General features: G+C 36.2%; 1 protein-coding gene across 3 annotated transcripts in view; it reads right to left on the bottom strand.

The window, feature by feature from the left end:
- Positions 1-20209, bottom strand: part of RELN (reelin) — a 544299-nt gene that overhangs the window by 245335 nt on the left and 278755 nt on the right. For all 3 annotated transcript variants that reach the window (XM_005679214.3, XM_013963255.2, XM_018047261.1), the window contains exons 7-8: positions 19769-19865; positions 13311-13362 (exon numbers count right to left, since the gene is read on the bottom strand). In XM_005679214.3, the coding sequence (XP_005679271.3) occupies positions 13311-13362; positions 19769-19865 (149 nt within the window). The remainder of the gene's footprint in view (positions 1-13310; positions 13363-19768; positions 19866-20209) is intronic.

Raw genomic sequence — 20209 nt, 5'->3', positions numbered from 1 at the left:
CTGTTCCTCTACCTAATATCTTCCCCTGCTAGCAAAACAAGCTACAAGTATAAACTAGCTATGATTGGTTGAATAAAGGTATAGCAACTACTTTGATATTTCTTGTAGGGGCCCCCTGAACTAAAACAGGCAACATCATAACCATATTTTTAGATAAAATGTATTCCTGGTTAACTCATAGTTCATTCTTTTCACCCAGTTCTAGGATTAAGGGTCACAGTGGGAAGACATTAAAGAGATCATGAAGATGAACATTCTTGCTTTATAAACAAGTTGTCAGGGGCTCACTAAGGCTCCACCAACCAAGTTTATGTGGCAAATTCAGTTGGCAGAGAAGTGACTATATGGCCTAACTCCCAATCCAGTGCTCTTTTCCCTTCCCCATTTACAGCAACAGCAAAACTTGTCATATGCAGAGGTAATTTTAGAATATGCACCCAAAAGTAAAAAGGAAAAAAGTATTTCAGGTAGTTAACAAAAATGCTGGATTTTCTTATGTTTGTGGTATTGCCAGTTTCTAAAGATTTGTAATGTGTTGTGATTTCTTTTCTCATTTTAAATAAACATTCACATTTTTGCCTGATTTGAATGTTAAATTTTGTATTCTTTTCCTTAATGACACTCTAGCCTTCAACCAACTGTGTAAGCTTCAAATGTGGACCCACAAAACCTGATTCCACTCCTGTACAGAGCATGCCCTGCAGTATGTTCCTGAATTTCACAAATGTCTTAACTCACACAGGGTACCAAGCTCCAGATTACATGTTCACTTTCCATTTCGTTTAACATGGCACATTTACACGACAAATGTATTGTAATGCAAGACAATAATAAAGTAAGAATATATGACTTTTGAAACTATTTCTCTTTTTTTTTCAAGCAGATCTGGCTCAATTAAAATATTCTTAAAAGGAAATGATCATATTACAACTGGATGAGGATGGATGAAATGACCTAATTGTATGCTTATATACTTCCCTGGTAGCTCCGATGGTAAAGCGTCTGCCTACAATGCAAGAGACCCCGGTTCAACCCCTGGGTCAGGAATATCTCCTAGAGAAGAAAATGGCAACCCACTCCAGTATTCTTGCCTGGAAAATCCCATGGATGAGGAGCCTGGTAGGCTACATTCCAAGGGGTCGCAAAGAGTGAGTGACTGAGGACTTCACTTCATTTCAATTGTTTGCTTACATAACAAATAAGCCATTCAGTTTTGGACAGTGTTGCAAATGAACCTGAATGAGCCTCAGGAGCTCAACAAAACCTGGTGAGAACCTGCAACTTCTAGGATTTACTAACTAGAGTGCCTGTGCAGTGCTGGCCGAGAGGATCTTAAATGGCTGTTAGAGTTTACAATGCCAAGAATACACAAACACATAAGCAAGTAGCAATTATGTGCTAATCAGTGAAGCCCATATTAAGCACATTGAAAACCTGTTCATTGTTCAGTAGCCCATTAACCATAATATATATGCACAAAGGAGACTGCAAATACCTTCCAGAGCCAGGAAGTTTCCCAAAATTCACACATAAACATTTTCCTTTCTTCCTATTTCTTTTGGGTGGTTGCCATAAAAGTAAAAAAACTTAAAGAATAGCTTGATTTAGTATAAAATCAAAGCCACTTAAAAAATAGAAATATTCGTCATTTACTCTATTAAGAATAAGAGTTAATATTCAAGAGTTATTACTCACTTTCTCAAAATAAGTTATATAGATTCACAATTACTTAAGGTAAGATAAACTTTAGGATCCAAATTACTGACTGATTTAACTTACAGATTTCAGAAAGGTAACATGGTAAATACACCACATAGTATGTAAGATCACCAGCAAGTCTGAGGTATTATCCTATAATTAAACATATTAATATTTCTGCACTTAAATATACAAAGATTCATATAAAGTAGTATAAGTAAAGATTATAAATAGCCTTAAATTACTTCAAGTCTTGCTGCCAAATGAATTCAGATCATGTGAGGCTTTGCCATCACATAAATGAAAAAAAAAAAAAGTTCTGTGGTTTTTCTGAGTGTTTTTATTCTATGGAATTACAGATTAGGGATTGTGAGCCAATATCTCCTGTAGTCCTCTCTATATCTTTTTACTTTTATAGTAGAAGGATAAATCAATTGGTTTTATTCTCCCAAGACCTGGGTAGCTTTATTTTTATTTGGTTATGCCTTGCTCCACAAAGCCCAGGACTTTTCAAAGTAAATCAGAACAGAAACAATAGAAGGAGCTACTCCCTCTTGGGGGTTTGGTAGTGGTTGCCGGGAGCAGACTCTTTTCCTCAAAGCGCTGCCTGAAAAACAAGCTGCCTTTTTAAATGTGGCAAAGGGCCACAGAAGGAGAGAAGTGATCTTGCAGAATTTATGGATTGGGGAGAAGCACTGCCAGAAATCATGCCTCTAGATAGTGGAGCCGGGCCCATAAATATTGAGGCTTGAGGAGTGTCTGGACAAAACCCCGCTGAGAATTCTTGCAGCCCAAGTGCTGCTGCTGCTATTACTCAAAATTCAGACCTCAGAGACAAGCAGAGTCCTAGAGCTGCGTGTAAACAACAGCATTTGATACAGAAAGATCATAAAGTGATGAAATGGATGTAATCAGACTACTTAAACTCCCTGCTAGGACTGGAGCCAATCTTAGCAGAATCAACACATCCTTTCATCTTTTCAAGGTAGATAAATGGAGGAGAGGGGTATTAACTAGAGCTTGTAGTGAATGGAAAGAGAAAAAGAAATGAATGGGGAACTTTTAGAAAAGCTTTTAAAAGTCAGACACTGTCACTTCCAGGGCATATTACGTTACTGTAGGCTAAGGCATTCAAGAAAGGGACTTGCCTCATTCTATAATGTGAAAAATGTGACAAGCAAGTTGAAGATATTGTTATAATAAGCAGTACTGGCAATTAGCACTTTTTTTTCTTTGCCAAGAGAAACTTGTTTTGTTTTTTTTTTTTGGCTGCATGGCATGTGGGATCTTAGTTCCCCAACCAAGGATCTCCCTGAGGCAGAGATTGAACCAGTGCCCTGTGCATTGGAAGCATGGGGTCTTAACCACTGGACAATCAGGGAAGTCTTCCCATAAGAGCGATTTTTAAGGATAGTACTATTTACTAGGGAGTAAACACTCACTGTATCCAAAAGAACCAAGAAATACAGTAAAAGTTTATTTGCTACCTGGCAATTCTTCAGAGTAATTCTGCTGCAAGCAAGCCAATGGGCCATTATTATACAGATGAACAATATTTCGATATTTTCACAAACTTCTGCTCAAATATTTCATTAGAGGCAGCTGTGAATATTTATTTTCCAGGAACAACAATGATGTGGAACAATAATTACATTATACTTAGGTTTTTATTTCCTTAATTACTGAGTCGCCCAGAAAAATCCTAAGGGCATTATCTCTCCCAGCCCATGACATCAAAACAATCTGCTTTAAGTAGACCAAAATCTTTGCACTATGGCCAGTCTTGGAAGTACTACCTGATGAATAGGACCTAAATTGTGACTCTTGGTTTTAAGCAGATAATGCTGTAATTTCCAGGATAGCCAGAACTATATACTTCTTAGTCTTCATGTTTCTTTTATTCCTCTCCGTGTAGAAAACCTAAACTTTATAAGATTATACGTACCTGTTCACACTGTCTTATAATAATGTGGCACATCTATATAAGTCTGCTGCATTAGTATATAAATGTCGTAAAAACTGTAATCAAGTTTGTCCTCTAGCAGTGAGTTAGCTTCTCACCTGATACCCTTTGAAGCAAGTTGTTTTTGTTGTTACCTTCATGGACTGCAGGTATCCACAGAGTACTTGGATGCTGATCTTGGCTGATCACCAGTCTCCCCGGCTCCCCTGAGGCATTCTCGCACTGTTGCCCCTATGTCGAATGCTGCCTACACTGCCTGCCAGGCAGTGCTGCTTCAGGCTCTGACAAAATACAGGCTCAGCTCGCCTGGCCTGTGCCTGCACAGAGACAGCAGCTCATGCTTTGTTGAAGCTCACAGACCATAGCTAAAGGGGTGAGTACTAGGCAGGGAAGGGAAAAATGGTTACTGTATCGGATAATGCTTTGTGGCAGCCCAGGCTGGAAGCATCCTGGGGCTTCTCAGTTCCAAATGACAGGGATGGGAATTGTGACTGAAAGGATATTACTTTAATTAAGAATAGTTCCATTCTGTATGAAAGGAAATCCTCAAATTACTCTTGGATCTGTCAAGAGCAAGTGAATTCAATTTTGGTAAAATATAATGACCAAAGTTGACAAAAATCATTATTTTATCAGCAGAAATTGTCAAGTCAGAGAAATCAACATGTCCAAAATCTTCAGCTGCCCCCAAAGATCAATTAAGCATTATCTGAATATGAAAATCTACAATTTATATCTATACCTTGGTTTTGCCCACCAAGAAATAACTTTTGGTGGAATTCACCATTTTTTCCACTAAAAAAACCATATTTCAAGGACAGTGTTATAAAAAGAACCATTATATGAAAATAAATTTTCAATTTTAAGCAACTACTAAAAACTGATATTAAGGATTAAGAGAGGTCAAAATACAGTAAAAACTTAAATATTCTACATTCATGCTATACATATGCTAAAATATGTTTTAAAATAAAAAACTTTATTATAAAATGCAGAAAAAGAATCAGGTTTTAAAAGCAACTCTTCTTCCCCTTCTGTTTTAATTTTTAAAATGAGGCTATTAGCAACAGGTTTTGTTTTGACTGACTTTATTAGGAAACAGACTATTTGACCTACAAGCCTTTCTCTTTGAATAAATGTGACAGTATGTGGTTTATTGTACTTAATATTTTGCTCCTTAGTCACTTCCTTGGCTGAAATTCCCAAATCTCATTAGGTGACTTCTTTCAGTTTATGGCAGATGGACAATGACCACAGGATATAAAATGAACAGCTGTCCTCCTCCCCTTTGTACCTTTCTCTCTTTCAGCCCTATCCCCATTCCCTCACTTCCAAAACATTTGTATTTTTTCCTTTTTCCTGCCACTCCTACAAGGGACCAATTCTCTCCTGATTTATGAAACACCATGTCATTTCCAGCCACTTTTGGGTGCTCACCCCTTTACAAATTCCCTCCCAAGTCCAACATAGAGGTTTCATCAGATCCTATGTTGGGAAAAACATAAGGAAGGGAAATGCAAAATGTGTCAGGCTTTGCCAGGTTCCCTGCCGAGCAGCCCTCTCTTCCTTGGGGTGGAGGCCTTAAACCAAGCCCTAGTGTTCAAGTCTGGCTCATTTTCTAGTAGGACTACATCCACCTTTGAGAGCAGGTGTTAAATAACGTCCTTCTCCACCCCCAACAATCTGGGGACTCAGCATTACTACCCTTTTGTTGTTTGGGCTTTGACCTTGGTGACAAGGTCTTACAATGCCCTCTACCTCATCTCCCAGAAGCGGACCATCACTTTAACGTTCCCTGTGATGCTGACACTCCGGGGTGGTACTAGATGTGAGTAAAATTATGCCCTAAAAACAAGAGGACACTTGTACACTCCTTAGTCCTCAAGGATCATTTAAGCTAGAAAGGATGAAAGTGGATGTGCACAAATGGCCAGAGTATAAATCAATGCTGAGTGAAATAAGCATCACAAAATAAAATAGAGCAAGTGGGGATTCAGAGATTTCAGAGTGTGGTAATGAGATTTTTTCAAGGAGGAAAGACTATTTATTTAGTCTATACTAATGATGAATTTCTTCTCATCCTATTGTTCAATGTTTTATCCCTTCTAAAGAACAGGCCTCAATAAATATTAGTAAAAATATTTATGAATGAAATATTAATATTTATCTTTTAAGCCTCATCAAGATGAGTGACAATAAATTAAATATTTCAAAAGGGAAAGGGCATAGTATCTTTCAAACTATTTTAATTCAAGTAGAGAAAACTCTTCAGTTATTAGTTTTAATAATGCAGACATAATTAATCTCAATAATCTTTGCCAGAACATTATATTTAGTAGCATCTTATAATATTTCAGAATATTCCATTTTATTACTTAAGATAGGGCTTAGGAACTTGGGGTGAGGTAGATATGAAAAATATATAAAGTTCATATAAACTGGTCTTTTCTGTTTTTTTTTTAATTAATTTATTTTTTAATTGAAGGATAATTGCTTTACAGAATTTTGTTGTTTTCTGTCAAACCTCAACATGAATCAGCCATAGGTATACATATATCCCGGAGAAGGCAATGGCACCCCACTCCATTACTCTTGCCTGGAAAATCCCATGGATGGAGGACTCTGGTAGGCTGCAGTCCATGGGGTTGCTAAGAGTCATACACAACTGAGTGACATCACTTTCATTTTTCACTTTCATGCACTGGAGAAGAAAATGGCAACCCACTCCAGTGCTCTTGCCTGGAGAATCCCAGGGATGGGGGAGCCTGGTGGGCTGCCATCTATGGGATCGCAGAGAGTCGGACACGACTGAAGCGACTTAGCAGCAGCAGCAGAAGCATACATATATCTCCTCCCTTTTGAACCTCCCTCTCATCTCCCTCCCCAACCCACATCTCTAGGTTGATACAGAGCCCCTGTTTCAGTTTCCTGAGCCATACAGCAAATTCCTGTTGGCTATCTATTTTATATATGGTAATGGAAGTGTTCATGTTACTCTTTCCATACATCTCACTCTCTCCTCCCCTCTCCCCATGTCCATAAGTCTATTCTCTATCTCTGTTTCTCCATTGCTGCTCTGTAAATAAATTCTTCAGTACCATTTTTCTAGATTCCATATATATGTGTTAGAATATGATATTTACCTTTCTCTTTCTGACTTACTTCACTCTGTATCATAGGTTCTAGGTTCATCCACCTGATTAGAACTGACTCAAATTTATTCCTTTTTATGGCTGAGTAATATTCCATTGTGTATATACGCACAACTTCTTTATTCATTCATCTTTTGGTGGACATCTAGGTTGCTTCCATGTTCTAGCTACTGTAAATAGTGCTGCAATGAACAGTGGAATACATGTGTCTTTCAATTTTAGTTTCCTCAGGGTATATGCCTGGGAGTGGGATTGCTGGGTGACATGGTGGTTTTATTCCTAGTCTTTTAAGGAATCTCCATGCCATCTTCCATGGTGGCTGTATCAATTCACATTCTCTCCAACAGTGCAAGAATGTTCCTTTTTCTCCACACTCTCTCCAGCATTTATTGTTTGTAGACTTTTTGATGATGGCCATTCTGACTGGTGTGAGGTGATAACTCACTGTAGTTTTGATCCGCATTTCTCTAATAATGAGCAATGCTGAGCATCTTTTCATGTGTTTGTTAGCCATGTGTATGCCTTATCTAGAGAAATGTCTGTTAAGGTCTTTTCCCCACTTTTTGATTGAGTTGTTTGCTTTTCTGGTATTGAGTTGTATGAGCTGCTTGTATATTTTGGAAATTAATTTTTTGTCAGTTGTTTCATTTGCTACTATTTTTTCCTATTCTGAGGGTTGTCTTTTCACCTTGCTTATACCTGACATGCCTCTTGAGAAACCTGTATGCAGGTCAGGAAGCAACAGTTAGAACTGGACTTGGAACAACAGACTGGTTCCAAATAGAAAAAAGAGTATGTCAAGGCTGTATATTGTCACTCTGCTTATGTAACATATGCAGAGTACATCATGAGAAATGCTGGGGTGGAAGAAGCACAAGCTGGAATCAAGATTGCCGGGAGAAATATCAATAACCTCAGATATGCAGATGACACCACCCTTATGGCAGAAAGTAAAGAAGAACTAAAAAGCCTCTTGATGAAAGTGAAGTAGGAGAGTGAAAAAGTTGGTTTAAAGCTCAACATTCAGAAAACTAAGATCATGGCATCTGGTCCCATCACTTCATGGCAAGTAGATGGGGAAACAGTGGCTGACTTTATTTTTGGGGACTCCAAAATCACTGCAGATGGTGACGGCAGCCATGAAATTAGAAGACGCTTACTCCTTGGAAGGAAAGTTATGACCAACCTAGACAGCATATTAAAAAGCAGAGATATTACTTTGCCAACAAAGGTCAGTCTAGTCAAGGCTATGGTTTTTCCAGTGGTCATGTATGGATGTGAGAGTTGGACTGTGAAGAAAGCTGAGCACCGAAGAATTGATGCTTTTGAACTGTGGTGTTGGAGAAGACTATTGAGAGTCCCTTGGACTGCAAGGAGATCCAGCCAGTCCATCCTAAAGGAGATCAGCCCTGGGTGTTCATTGGAAGGACTGATGCTAAAGCTGAAACTCCAGTACTTTGGCCACCTCATGTGAAGAGTTGACTCATTGGAAAAGACTCTGATGCTGGGAGAGATTGGGGGCAGGAGGAGAAGAGGACGACCAAGGATGAGATGGCTGGATGGCATCACCGACTCAAAGGACACGAGTTTGAGTGAACTCTGGGAGTTGGTGATGGACAGGGAGGCCTGGCATGCTGCGATTCATGGGGTCTCAAACAGTCGGACACAACTGAGCGACGGAACTGAAAGACATTTTCATACCTTAATCTGTAAATATAAAACATTGATGACATAGTGCCTTTACTTTGTTTAAGGTGATTAAAAACAAATGAAAAAGCAGTAAAAACACACACACACACACACAAACACCTGTGTGTGTGTGTGCATGCTAAGTCACTTCAGTTATGTCCAACTCTTTGTGACCCTATGGACTGTAGCCTGCAAGGCTCCTCTACGGATGGGATTCTTCCAGCAAGAATACTGGAATGGGTTGCCATGCCCTCCTCCCAGGGATCTTCCCGATTCTGGGAACAAACCTGCAACTCTTGCCTTGTAGGTGGATTCTTTAGCACTGAGCCACCAGTGAAGCCCAAACACATATTTACAAAACCCCATTCCTTTAGGATATTCATAAATAAAACCAAAGAAAAAAGTATCAACTCTATGAATTATGAACAAATAAAAGATTCTAGCTAGCTCATTAATAACAAACTGATTAAACACACGGATATGTATTTTTTGTCTACTGGCTTCATTAAAAGCACAGTTTATTGGTGATTCTCTGTTTTCTTCTGGATTATCTTTTCCATTGATTGAGGTCCTCAGATCACCTCCCCCAAATCTCTTGATGTGAAATGTCTGTATCACATCAATTTAGCACTTGGTTACATAATGTTACAGATGTCTCTGTAATAGTTACTTGTCACTCAGGCAAGAAATATTTATGAGCACCTTCTAATTTTGAGTCCCTAGGGCTGAGAGAAACATGATGGACAAGACAGATACACTTTCGAAGCCAAAAAGTTCTTCATGATGTGTGTTTTTAAAATGCTTAACCTTCAATCCCCACTTAGCCAACAGATTCTATTAATTTGGGAAAAAGAGCTGGGCTAAATTCAACAAGTATATTCTTTGGCAAGCTCGTGTTGAGTAAATCAATGTAGATTTATATTAAGGAAGGGACAAATCCATTCTTAACACAACTGATCTTTCTTAAGAAAGATCACAGATATTAAAAATTAATTTCATTATATTTATTTATTGCTTAAGAGAGAAAGAGGTAAGTTTTCTGACCTCTACTGCCTATTTAAAACTCCCAGCTGATGAACATGAACACTCCAGATGGACAGAACTATATGCTACATTGCTCACAGCTTTCCTTAGCCAGTCTTCCTGCTCCAGGAAAGAACTCAATTTCCCATTTTATGCCTTGCTTATGTCACTCTATCTCCTCAACTGGAAAAATTTCCTCCTTTCCAATGACTCATATTGTTTACTTTCAGGAACTCTCCTAAGAAGCCTTCCTGAATTGCTCTACTCTGCAGGACCTAACACTACAGGGACCTGTACACGTACATCTATGTTTACAACAATCTAGCAGTTCTCTAGAGGTTGCATGCTCCATATGCATCTAAAGCCTTCTACCATATCACTAAGCACTGTAAAATGTTGTTTTCTCATTTTTTTGTCTTTCCATAGTCAACTTTAACCCAGAAAAGCCTAAGGAGACAGAAAATACTCAGTGAAATTCTGTTAAATGAACAATGAATCCAAAATACTACTAGCACTTCCCCTGGACCCAGGATCCTGCTTGGGAGAACAGAGTTTGGAGGAACCTGTAAAATAATGGTTTGCAAGGGCATCATCTCAAATTTTTCTTCCTGTCTCAGAGGAAATCTAAAGGAAATAGGTAAGTGCCCCTAAGGCTACAACCATAAATTCCACCAGTTGAATCTAATGAATCAAGTGAGGATTGTAGCAGATCAATGCCTAGCACAGAAATGGATATAAGATCTTTCACTGAAATGAAAAAATGAAAAGTTGTTCTAAGAATACTTTAGGACACCTTTCAAGACAATTTAGCTATTGATAACCTGGTAAATTTCAACTTCAGGACTGTGTTTTCAGCATGCTTTAACTTAAAAATTCATTTGGTGAAGACAGTCTGTAATCTGTGTGTGTGTGTGTGTGTGTGTGTGTGTGTGTGTGCGTGCATATTTAGAAAGATACACTGGCATAGCATTGGTGCTAATAATTGACATGGCAAGAGTTTATTAAGACATTCCTTAGTAAAGACAAGGTACTTGGAACTCTCTTGGATAATGTTATGATGTAATTAAAAATGTTTACAAGAGCAATATAAAAATATCAAGGCAATAATTTATTCAGTTGTAGTTATATAGCACAATTTATTATTGAGGCCATAAATAATGACAGAATCCCCTAGAAAATGATCTATATTATATCTGACTCATCATGATATACAATGAAAATTTAACATCCCAGAGGACTTCTTAAGAAGTGACTCTAAATCTGACTGACTATATTTAACCATACTATTAGAACGTATTTCCAACTATAGAACATATTTGGAAAGTTTCACAAGACACAAATAAATATAAACGTTGAACTGTATATATACTGTGTTTTTTATAACACACTTAATAAAAATTTTGAACAGGATATAAATGCAATGCTACTAGGCTGAGGTTGCTACTTTGGTATTTGGTCACTGTGGGGCTTCAAAAACTCAGGATGAATATATACAATTACGATGTATCTATAATTTCTGTCTGTGCCCCAGTCTAGTCTTCACACCATAAATACAAACAGAACAATAGTACTCTAAGTATTCATCATGAGATACACAAAATCATTTCAGAAAAGTTCTGTTTGTTATACCTATTTACCACACAACACCATATATCATACAGCTAATGGTTTGCCACTACACTGCTTCTCAGCCACCTTAATACTTAGTTCTCAAGAATTGTTATCCTCGAAATGCAGTAAGCAAATTCCCTGATGAAGTCACTAAGCAGTAAATTATAATTTATTTAACTAAATATTTTGTCTCATTCCCATACAATGACATGTTAAAATTTCACTTTTGATTCTAAACATACTAAAAAATACTAAAGTGTATCTTTTTAGTTACAAACTTGATATGCTTATCTATCTATCCATCTTTTCGTAACTTCCTGATTCTGTTACTCTTCCAGTCTTCTAGCCTAGGATTCAAATCCATGCTTTTTATAATACAAGCAACACTCTGGCCTGCTGGGCTATAACCCTCTGACTTGTGGAGAAATCAATGATTCTTGCCAAGTTACATTTTCTGGGTCTAGTCTCAAGCCTTTGGGTATGGTGCTTGTTCTGGGCTTTGGGACTCAGGCACCAAACTCTTTATTCTCTGATAAACATTCCTTTCTCAGCTACTGAAAGGTGAGGAAATGAATCTATGCTGGCTCAAAAGCATACTCCTTACTATTTACAAAAAAAGATCTTTTTTCCCTTGAAGGGGGGATAATTCAATCAGTGCTAGATCTCTGCTACCTTGAATAAAGTTTAAATATAGTAGAATTGTGAGCATATATTTTAAAAGAAAATTCTCTTGTGTTCTTTAAATGCTTAAAGATAATATCTGAAATTAATATATTATTATTAATAAATGCTCAGACTATTGGTAAATAAAAAAATCTAGCTTATATTTTGTAATAGTGGTATAATGAATTTAAAAACATTTGTTCTGGTTAAGAATCTCTAAGTTACACTAGCCTATCATGCTACAATTGAAAAAAATCCTGTTTTTGTAGCACTACAACTTCAAAAAAATGAGCTCTTTTTTCTGATATAATAGAAGTATTATATGCTCATTATAGAATATTTATTATACACTTGCTAATAGATCAAAAAAACCTTCCTACCAAAAACCTTATTATTTTATTTTTTTTGTTAATGCTTTCCTTATGACCACATAAGGACTTCTGAGTAGTTAGTAAATTGTTGGAGGTAATGCTATCAATGTGAGAAGAGAAGAGTCCAAATTGTACACAAGCAGGTTCACATTATAGCTAACAGAAACTGAAAGGGTGCAACCTGAGGGAAAAATGACAACTACATGACTTAAAGAGAATTGCTCTTAGGAAATCAACTACAGTGGGCTGCAAAAGCACTGTTCTGCAATTAGGACTAGAAGTATAGTGAGAGAAACAGTTCTTTCGCTAGTGGTGGATCCCCAAAGATATGACAGTGAAGATGGTCAAAAGTGGAGGGTGCTATCTCAGAGGCATGGCTGTCAGCAGTCCTCATGTCATGGGGAGAGGCCAGGAGGTGTCCATGTTATAAAACCAAGACCAAAAATTAGCCCCCATCTAGAAGGCAATATCTTTATTTACTTAGAATGTTCCCTTTGGAAACATAAATGTTATTTATTAATATAAAACTTTGAAAATTCAAATGGAAAATAATATAATAGATAGCAAATATACACACTTGTCTAAAAGATAACCTTATTTTATTGACTGCTTTGTGTAGAAATTTTTAGCTCATATACAAAGCACCTAAAAGAAATATTGTTAGATACAGTCATTTTAAAATTATTGGTATGTGAATTAATTAAACATAGATTACTTATATCATAACATGAAGCCTAAATTGGTTTCTCTCAGCCACAAATAAATAATCTTTTTTTACTACCATTCAGTAAGAATGCAGGAAATTTAACAGATTTCAATCTTAATCTGAGAAAAACATTATTAGTAAGGTCATTCTGTATAATATAATATTCCAATACACTCAAAATCCACATGTAACTACCTTTAAAATGTTTTGGATTACCTGGATTGTTTTTACATACCACTCACTGCCAGAGAGAAATGAGAACAGCATTTAAAATTTTTTAAATTTCACTTTTAAAATGTTTTAAATTATTTACTGCAGTGTTAAGACTTACTCTTTTCTAAATCTAAAAGCATTTGGCACCATAATCCTGCTGGAACACAATGATTAAAACAAACATTTCCAAGTTAAATTGCTTAATTGCTAACAACACTTACCAATGGAAAACTGAAGGACAGAAGCTGTTGTTGTATTAAGGCCTGTGGTAATCTAGAAAAAGGAATATACCAAAATCAGACAAGATAGAGAGCAGGAGAAAGAGGGAAAGGATTCAGAAGGAGAGAGAGGGAAAATTAAGAGGATGGAAAGGAGCCATAAACAAAGGTTATATTTATCCAGTGATTAGCTTGTTTCTGTCAATGAGTTTTGTGTTTCTCTGGGAGAGCCTCACTTAGGCACTCCTAGTACATTTCTCAGGGTCTTGTTTAAAACTCTTCTTAGTGTAATTTACCAGGCATTTAACACAGCCCCCTCTACTCACTGCACCCTTCTCTCATTCCTCATCAGTAGGCCTGGGGCCCATAAAAATGTCATTTAAATTGACCAAACAAAAACTGGGACCAAAATTAAAACATATGAGAAGAGTAGGAATATTTTGAAAAGTAAATAAAATTACAACAGGTAAAAGATGCAGAATTACTTTGGAGGATGATAAAAATGTTCTAAAATTGATTGTGGTAATGGCTGTGTAATTTTGTGATTAAGGTGAAAACCTTGAATTGTATACTTTAACTGAATGAATTGTAGAGTATGAGGATTATTTTTCAATAAAACTATTACCCCCTCCCCCAAATAAATTATAGGAGTAGAAATATTCTTCTAACACATTGCTATTATTTTCCTTTAGTTTCATGAAAAAGCATGCCTAAATAACTTTCCCCTTTCTGGAAAAGGAATGCTACCTTATTTAATTTTAAATAAATTACAATTTTAAAAAATATTAATTTTTTTTTCATTCATTCATTCTATGGAGCAATTACTTTGACCCATACCAGCTCAAGTATGGTGAGAAATAAGGTTCTCATTTTCTTTCTTTTTTCTTTTGGTTCTCATTTTCAGTGACTCTTGTTGGGTTTCTGATCCCATGAGCTAAGGTATGGGATGCCTCCTATGACTGCACCCAATAAAACAGGAAGTGGATAACTATGTTTTAAACATGGCAGAAGGAGTAGTCTTCTTAAATGTCATAATAATACTCTTGGACTTTGTAGCCCCCATACAATGGAGTCCACCATGGCAGAAAGGTTAAGAGATACCCAGTTCATGAATCACTGTGGGAACTGGTGGACAAACAGTGAATAAGCTTCTTGAAGTGCCAGAATTCAGCTGAAATGTGAATATCAAAAGATCGAATTATGCTTTCCATTTCTACAACACAATTTGGAAAGTGGTGTTGGAGTGTATGTTTTAATTATGTGGCTTTAAAATTCATGAAGAAACAGAAAAGGTAACAAAGGGGAGGGCAAGAGAGACCTTTTTATAAGTTGTCTAGATATCAATATGGCTATCAGCTCCTAATTTGTTTTTACCCTTGCAAGAATCACTGGTGTCAGGGTATCAGATGAAATTCTCTATTTAAATCTTCCATTATCACAGATTATTTAAGAAAAAACTGGCCCACCATGTCTAGAACTCTGTTTCTTATTCCCTTCCTCACACCAGAGTCATTAGAGAAAAATGCACTAATAGAAATTTCTTTAGATAACAAAAATACTAGCTCTTTTTCAAGATTTCTTTAACAGAGGTTAGCGGACATTTGGTCCTATCCAAAATGTCCAAAAGACATTTGTCCACTACAAAAAGTCCACAATATTTGGTCGTGTCCTAAACCATTTAATGTAGACCAAACAAGCTCACGTTGTTTGGTCATGATGTTTTGGATAGACCAAATCTCAAGGACCTTTTGGTATCTACCAAATGTTTCACAATAAACTGTGGAAAATTCTGAGAGAGATGGGAATACCAGAGCACCTAACCTGCCTCTTGAGAAATCTGTATGCAGGTCAGGAAGCAACAGTTAGAACTGGACATGGAACAACAGACTGGTTCCAAATAGGAAAAGGAGGACATCAAGGCTGTATATTGTCACCCTGCTTATTTAACTTCTATGCAGAGTACATCATGAGAAACGCTGGACTGGAAGAAGCACAAGCTAGAATCAACATTGCCAGGAAAAATATCAATAACCTCAGATATGCAGATGACACCACCCTTGTGGCAGAAAGTGAAGAGGAACTAAAAAGCCTCCTGATGAAGTGAAAGAGGAGAGTGAAAAAGTTGGCTTAAAGCTCAACATTCAGAAAACGAAGATCATGGCATCTGGTCCCATCATGATCCGCTTCATGGGAAATAGATGGGGAAACAGTGGAAACAGTGTCAGACTTTATTTTGGGGGGCTCCAAAATCACTGCAGATGGTGATTGCAGCCATGAAATTCAAAGACACTTACTCCTTGGAAGAAAAGTTACGAGCAGCCTAGATAGCATATTCAAAAGCAGAGACATTACTTTACCGACTAAGGTCCGTCTAGTCAAGGCTATGGTTTTTCCAGTAGTCATGTATGGATGTGAGAGTTGGACTGTGAAGAAGGCTGAGCGCTGAAGAAGAATTGATGCTTTTGAACTGTGGTGTTGGAGAAGACTCTTGAGAGTCCCTTGGACTGCAAGGAGATCCAACCAGTCCATTCTGAAGGAGATCAACCCTGGGATTTCTTTGGAAGGAATGATGCTGAAGCTGAAACTCCAGTACTTTGGCCACCTCATGCAAAGAGTTGACTCATTGGAAAAGACTTTGATGCTGGGAGAGATTGGGGACAGGAGAAGGGGACGACCGAGGATGAGATGCTGGATGGCATCACCGACTCGATGGACACGAGTCTGAGTGACTCCGGGAGTTGGTGATGGACAGGGAGGCCTGGCGTGCTGCGATTCATGGGGTCGCAAAGAGTCGGACACCACTGAGCGACTGAACTGAACTGAACTGAAATGTTTCAGAGACCAAATGTCTCATGGATGCGTTGGACAGAACCAAATGCCCTACAGGGTTAAAAGAAATCTGTTTTTTCCCTCCCCCATAACTTTTAGAGTATCTATTTACCCTCAGGGGTTTCTACTTGGAAAATTTGATCTTAAAGTCCGAAGAGGCACATGGAAATTTTTAAAATTTTTCTCAAAAATTGAATGAATGCTCTTTTCCTCCTCTGATTTTATGTAACTGAGTAATTCCCAGATGAGTTATGAAATACTCCTGAATGTAAGTTCTTTGAAACAATGGTATGGCATTATATAAGCTAAAAGCACCTTGGTTATTGCTATTGCTAGTGCATTAAATATATGAGAGAGTCTTTGATACTTATCCTGAGGGTGTAATAAATGATACTTGTGTCACCTGGATGATCAAGTTTCACATCTGTGACCTCTGCTAGCAAACAGTAAATCACTTGAAATAGTGCCAAATTTCAAATTACATGTGCTAACTGAGGGTGACCTTAGACTTTGATTAGTCATTGATCCCATTATTTGTTTTCTTCACCAGGGAAGCTAAGGACTGTTGGAATGATTGACTCTCATTCCTTTACCTTGACCCAATTTAGTTTATTAGTAAAATTGTCAGCTACAAGAAAGGATAGGAAAGATGAAGAGGAAAAAAAACCAATAAAGCACTGCCTATAAAATCTATTCACCTATATTTACATTTGGGTATTATAAATTATTATTCTTGAGTTCAAATACATAATTTCAGTCTGCAAAGTTATTACATCAGTCATTCTGAAAACTAAAGAACCCCTTAAAGAGATTTTGATGATTTATTACAGTGACTATGAACATCAGAGAGAGGACTTTTTCACTACCAAATCTCACTGTTCTTAAATTATCAAATAAACTCCACATTATAGAAAATTAGTATGTTCATCAAATGAATCTGAAGAATTCACTGCAGGCTGAAGCTGTTCATTGTACATTTCTTCCCTACAAATTTTTATTGAATTTAATCTTGTTTTAGCCCAAACTCCTCACTGTAATTAAAACACATTTCCAAATATGAGAGAAAAATTGAGTAAATAATTTATTTATTTTTTAATTGGAGAGTAACATAACTAATTTTATTTTAAGCTCTGAGAGAGCACATTTTCTCCTAGAGGAGTGGGTAAATGAATTCCTCATTACCTTCAATTCAGACTAGCAAAATGAATGAAGTTAGTGCCCTTCCCTGAAACGTGGAGACTTCACTGAGGTAATGAAACAAGTGAGGCTTGCGCAGAAGAGCAGTAGTGGGAACACGAATGCACAGTATGCCCATGCGGTAGCAGACACCTCCTCTCACAGGCTTTGGCTTTTATTGAAATGAAATGGCCATTTGACTAAATTCACAAAATGGAAATGCTCTTTTAGGTACTTTTAAAAATAAGGCCTACCAAAGTTCTTTGCCTTGATCTATGGTTCCTTATTTCACAATTTCAGTAAAAACTGGGTTTATGAAAAATTTTAAAGTATACATATCTACTTTCAAAAGTGATATTTGGGGGCTGATAACTTTCATCAGTTCTCATGCACAACAGTTTTTACTGGATTCAGTTTTGAAGTGCAAATATTTGAATTTTAGTGGATAATAGCCTGTTAACTTGACAACTGAATTCGTCACTTTTCCTTTGATTAATCTTGCTTCTGTAAACACGACTTGGATACAATATATATTTTTGCTCCTGGGATACCAATACAGTATAAAAATAACTGGAAAATGGAAGTGTATAAAATGTAGATGTCATTCTTATCTTTGTTAATGAATCTTCATTTTGTTCCCTTTGAGTCTACAACACAACTCATATTAGGGAAATACTTATGATGTAAACATAAATCTGTGTATGTTTTTTCATTTGTTGGGTGAAGATAATTATTTTGAATATTTTCCTTCTTGGTTAAAAAGCTAACTTTATACTAATTATATAACACAATTCAAAACTACCCCATTGAGCATATAAACTCTAATAGTCAATATACTGGAATATAGTGAAATTATCAGAATTAAATATACATGGAATCAAATAAACTAGATACTTCAGTTTCTATGCTACAGAAATATGAATTTTGGCATTATATTCTTAGATATGTTTATTTCTCATTAATTAGAAACAAAAAAGAATTGGCCAAGCATTTCCTGAAATATTACTGTGGGGAGGACATTCTAAAATGGGCATTTATTCTAAGCTCAATTAACTATGACAAAAATTTAATTTTGTTTTAAGGTTTATAGATAATTAATTCAGTCATGGTATATTATTTAAGATGTACTAGCAAATCTTTTTTTCAAGAAGACTTTCACTACAGAGTCACATTTGTTTTGCAGGAATATTATAACACCTTGTAAGACTTGAATTATGAGTACCTATTATTTTAATTTGCATCCAATTAATTCTGTTTGTGTTCTAATTTCAACTAAAAACTCTTCAATTTATCAATGTTCTGAAGCTCGTATGTTTAATAAATTAAATTTATCTATTGCCATGAAAGGGGTATTCAAGCAGCATAAAATAAGAACCATGTTATAAAAATTAATTGACTTTCACAATTTGACAACTAAATCTTCCTTTAATTACCTAGCTAGGTTTTTTTCCTCCTTTTTAAGTTGGAAGGCAGTCTTTTGGCCACTTTTACAATTAATTAATTTGAAACATAATGTATGATGGAGGGGTGAAAAATACAACTTGTTACTAAAAGCTCCATGATAAGGAAGATGTGGGAGAAAAAAGGAGAGGCATTGAAACTCAAGTTGAAAGGCAAAGCATAAGAGATGCTGCAGAAAGAACATTAGGTACAAAGAAACTGAGCTTGAAGTGTAAGACAACAATTAGCTTTTTCAAGAAAAAGAATACATCCTTTTTCAAGAATGTGAAATGAATGTAGTCTTGGTGCCAGAAAGAAGTACCACGTGACAACAAAGGGCTCATTAGTCATATTTGATGCCTAATGATTTAATTGCTGTCAATTTTAGAATGCTCATGTTGCATTTTACACATGATCCAAGGACTTATTTTTGGCAAACAAAGTCTAATCATCTAAATTAAAATAACCTACTATCAAACAATTTGGCATAAACCAAACTTTTTAAGAACTGGTTTATTTAGTCTGCTCTTTCACTTTAAATATTTCATTAAAGTTTCTAGGTGATTAAGAAACAAAGTGTAAAAATAATGTGATAAAATTGTTTATCTAACATTTTTCAGTTGCAAGGAGATAAGAAGTATAAAAGTAAAGCTTTATACAAGGACTTATAAAGTAACAAATTATGTAGATATTATATATATAATATCTGTCTTTTGTATATATCATATGTCATGCATGTCATACCCATCTTTTTAAAAAGCCATATAATCATATGATGTGCCATGTTTAATGAGATCCATTGATGCTGCCAATTTTTTTACTAAATTCTTTGTTTTTTTACATTTGAAAATAAACTAAAATCACTCCTCCTAATTTTGAGATATTTGCAATAGGACTCATAAGTAATACTGCACATTTTCATCTGAATTGGAATTGAGTAGGAAAGCCTTTGTTGCCAAAAAAGCTCAGTAAAGACAATGTATTTGGAATAATGTACATAAATAGCACATACTTACCAATTCTCTTGGACCATATGGCTCACAGAAGGTGACAGCATTGCCATGCATAATTGCACCACACTGTTCTCCAGTCTCACAGTTGTTACATTCCACCCTATAGGAACACAAAACGCAACCTCAGTCTGCGAACTAAGTAGCACAGAGTGGTTTATCACTCAAAAGATGTAATAGATACTGTTATTCAGTTGAAATCAACATTTCCAGGTAGGTAATGGTATTTTGTATTGTGACAAGTTAAGGAAGCATGAAAACAGAAAGACTTGAAGTTCAATCCTAGTCCTCTCAGTTACTTGCATTGGAGGTTACTTTAACTTCCCAAAGTTTCAGTTTTCTCATCTGTAATATGAAGATAATAACACTGAACTAAATATCACATAGTTATCATGAGCATTAAATGAGAGAATGTATATAAAACAGAGTACAGAACTAATCTTATAG

The sequence above is a fragment of the Capra hircus genome, chromosome 4 (assembly GCF_001704415.2).
Source record: "Capra hircus breed San Clemente chromosome 4, ASM170441v1, whole genome shotgun sequence".
NCBI classification, from domain to species: domain Eukaryota; kingdom Metazoa; phylum Chordata; class Mammalia; order Artiodactyla; family Bovidae; genus Capra; species Capra hircus.
The sequence above is the reverse complement of the archived record's forward strand: the minus strand, read 5'-3'. Positions and strand labels throughout refer to the sequence as shown.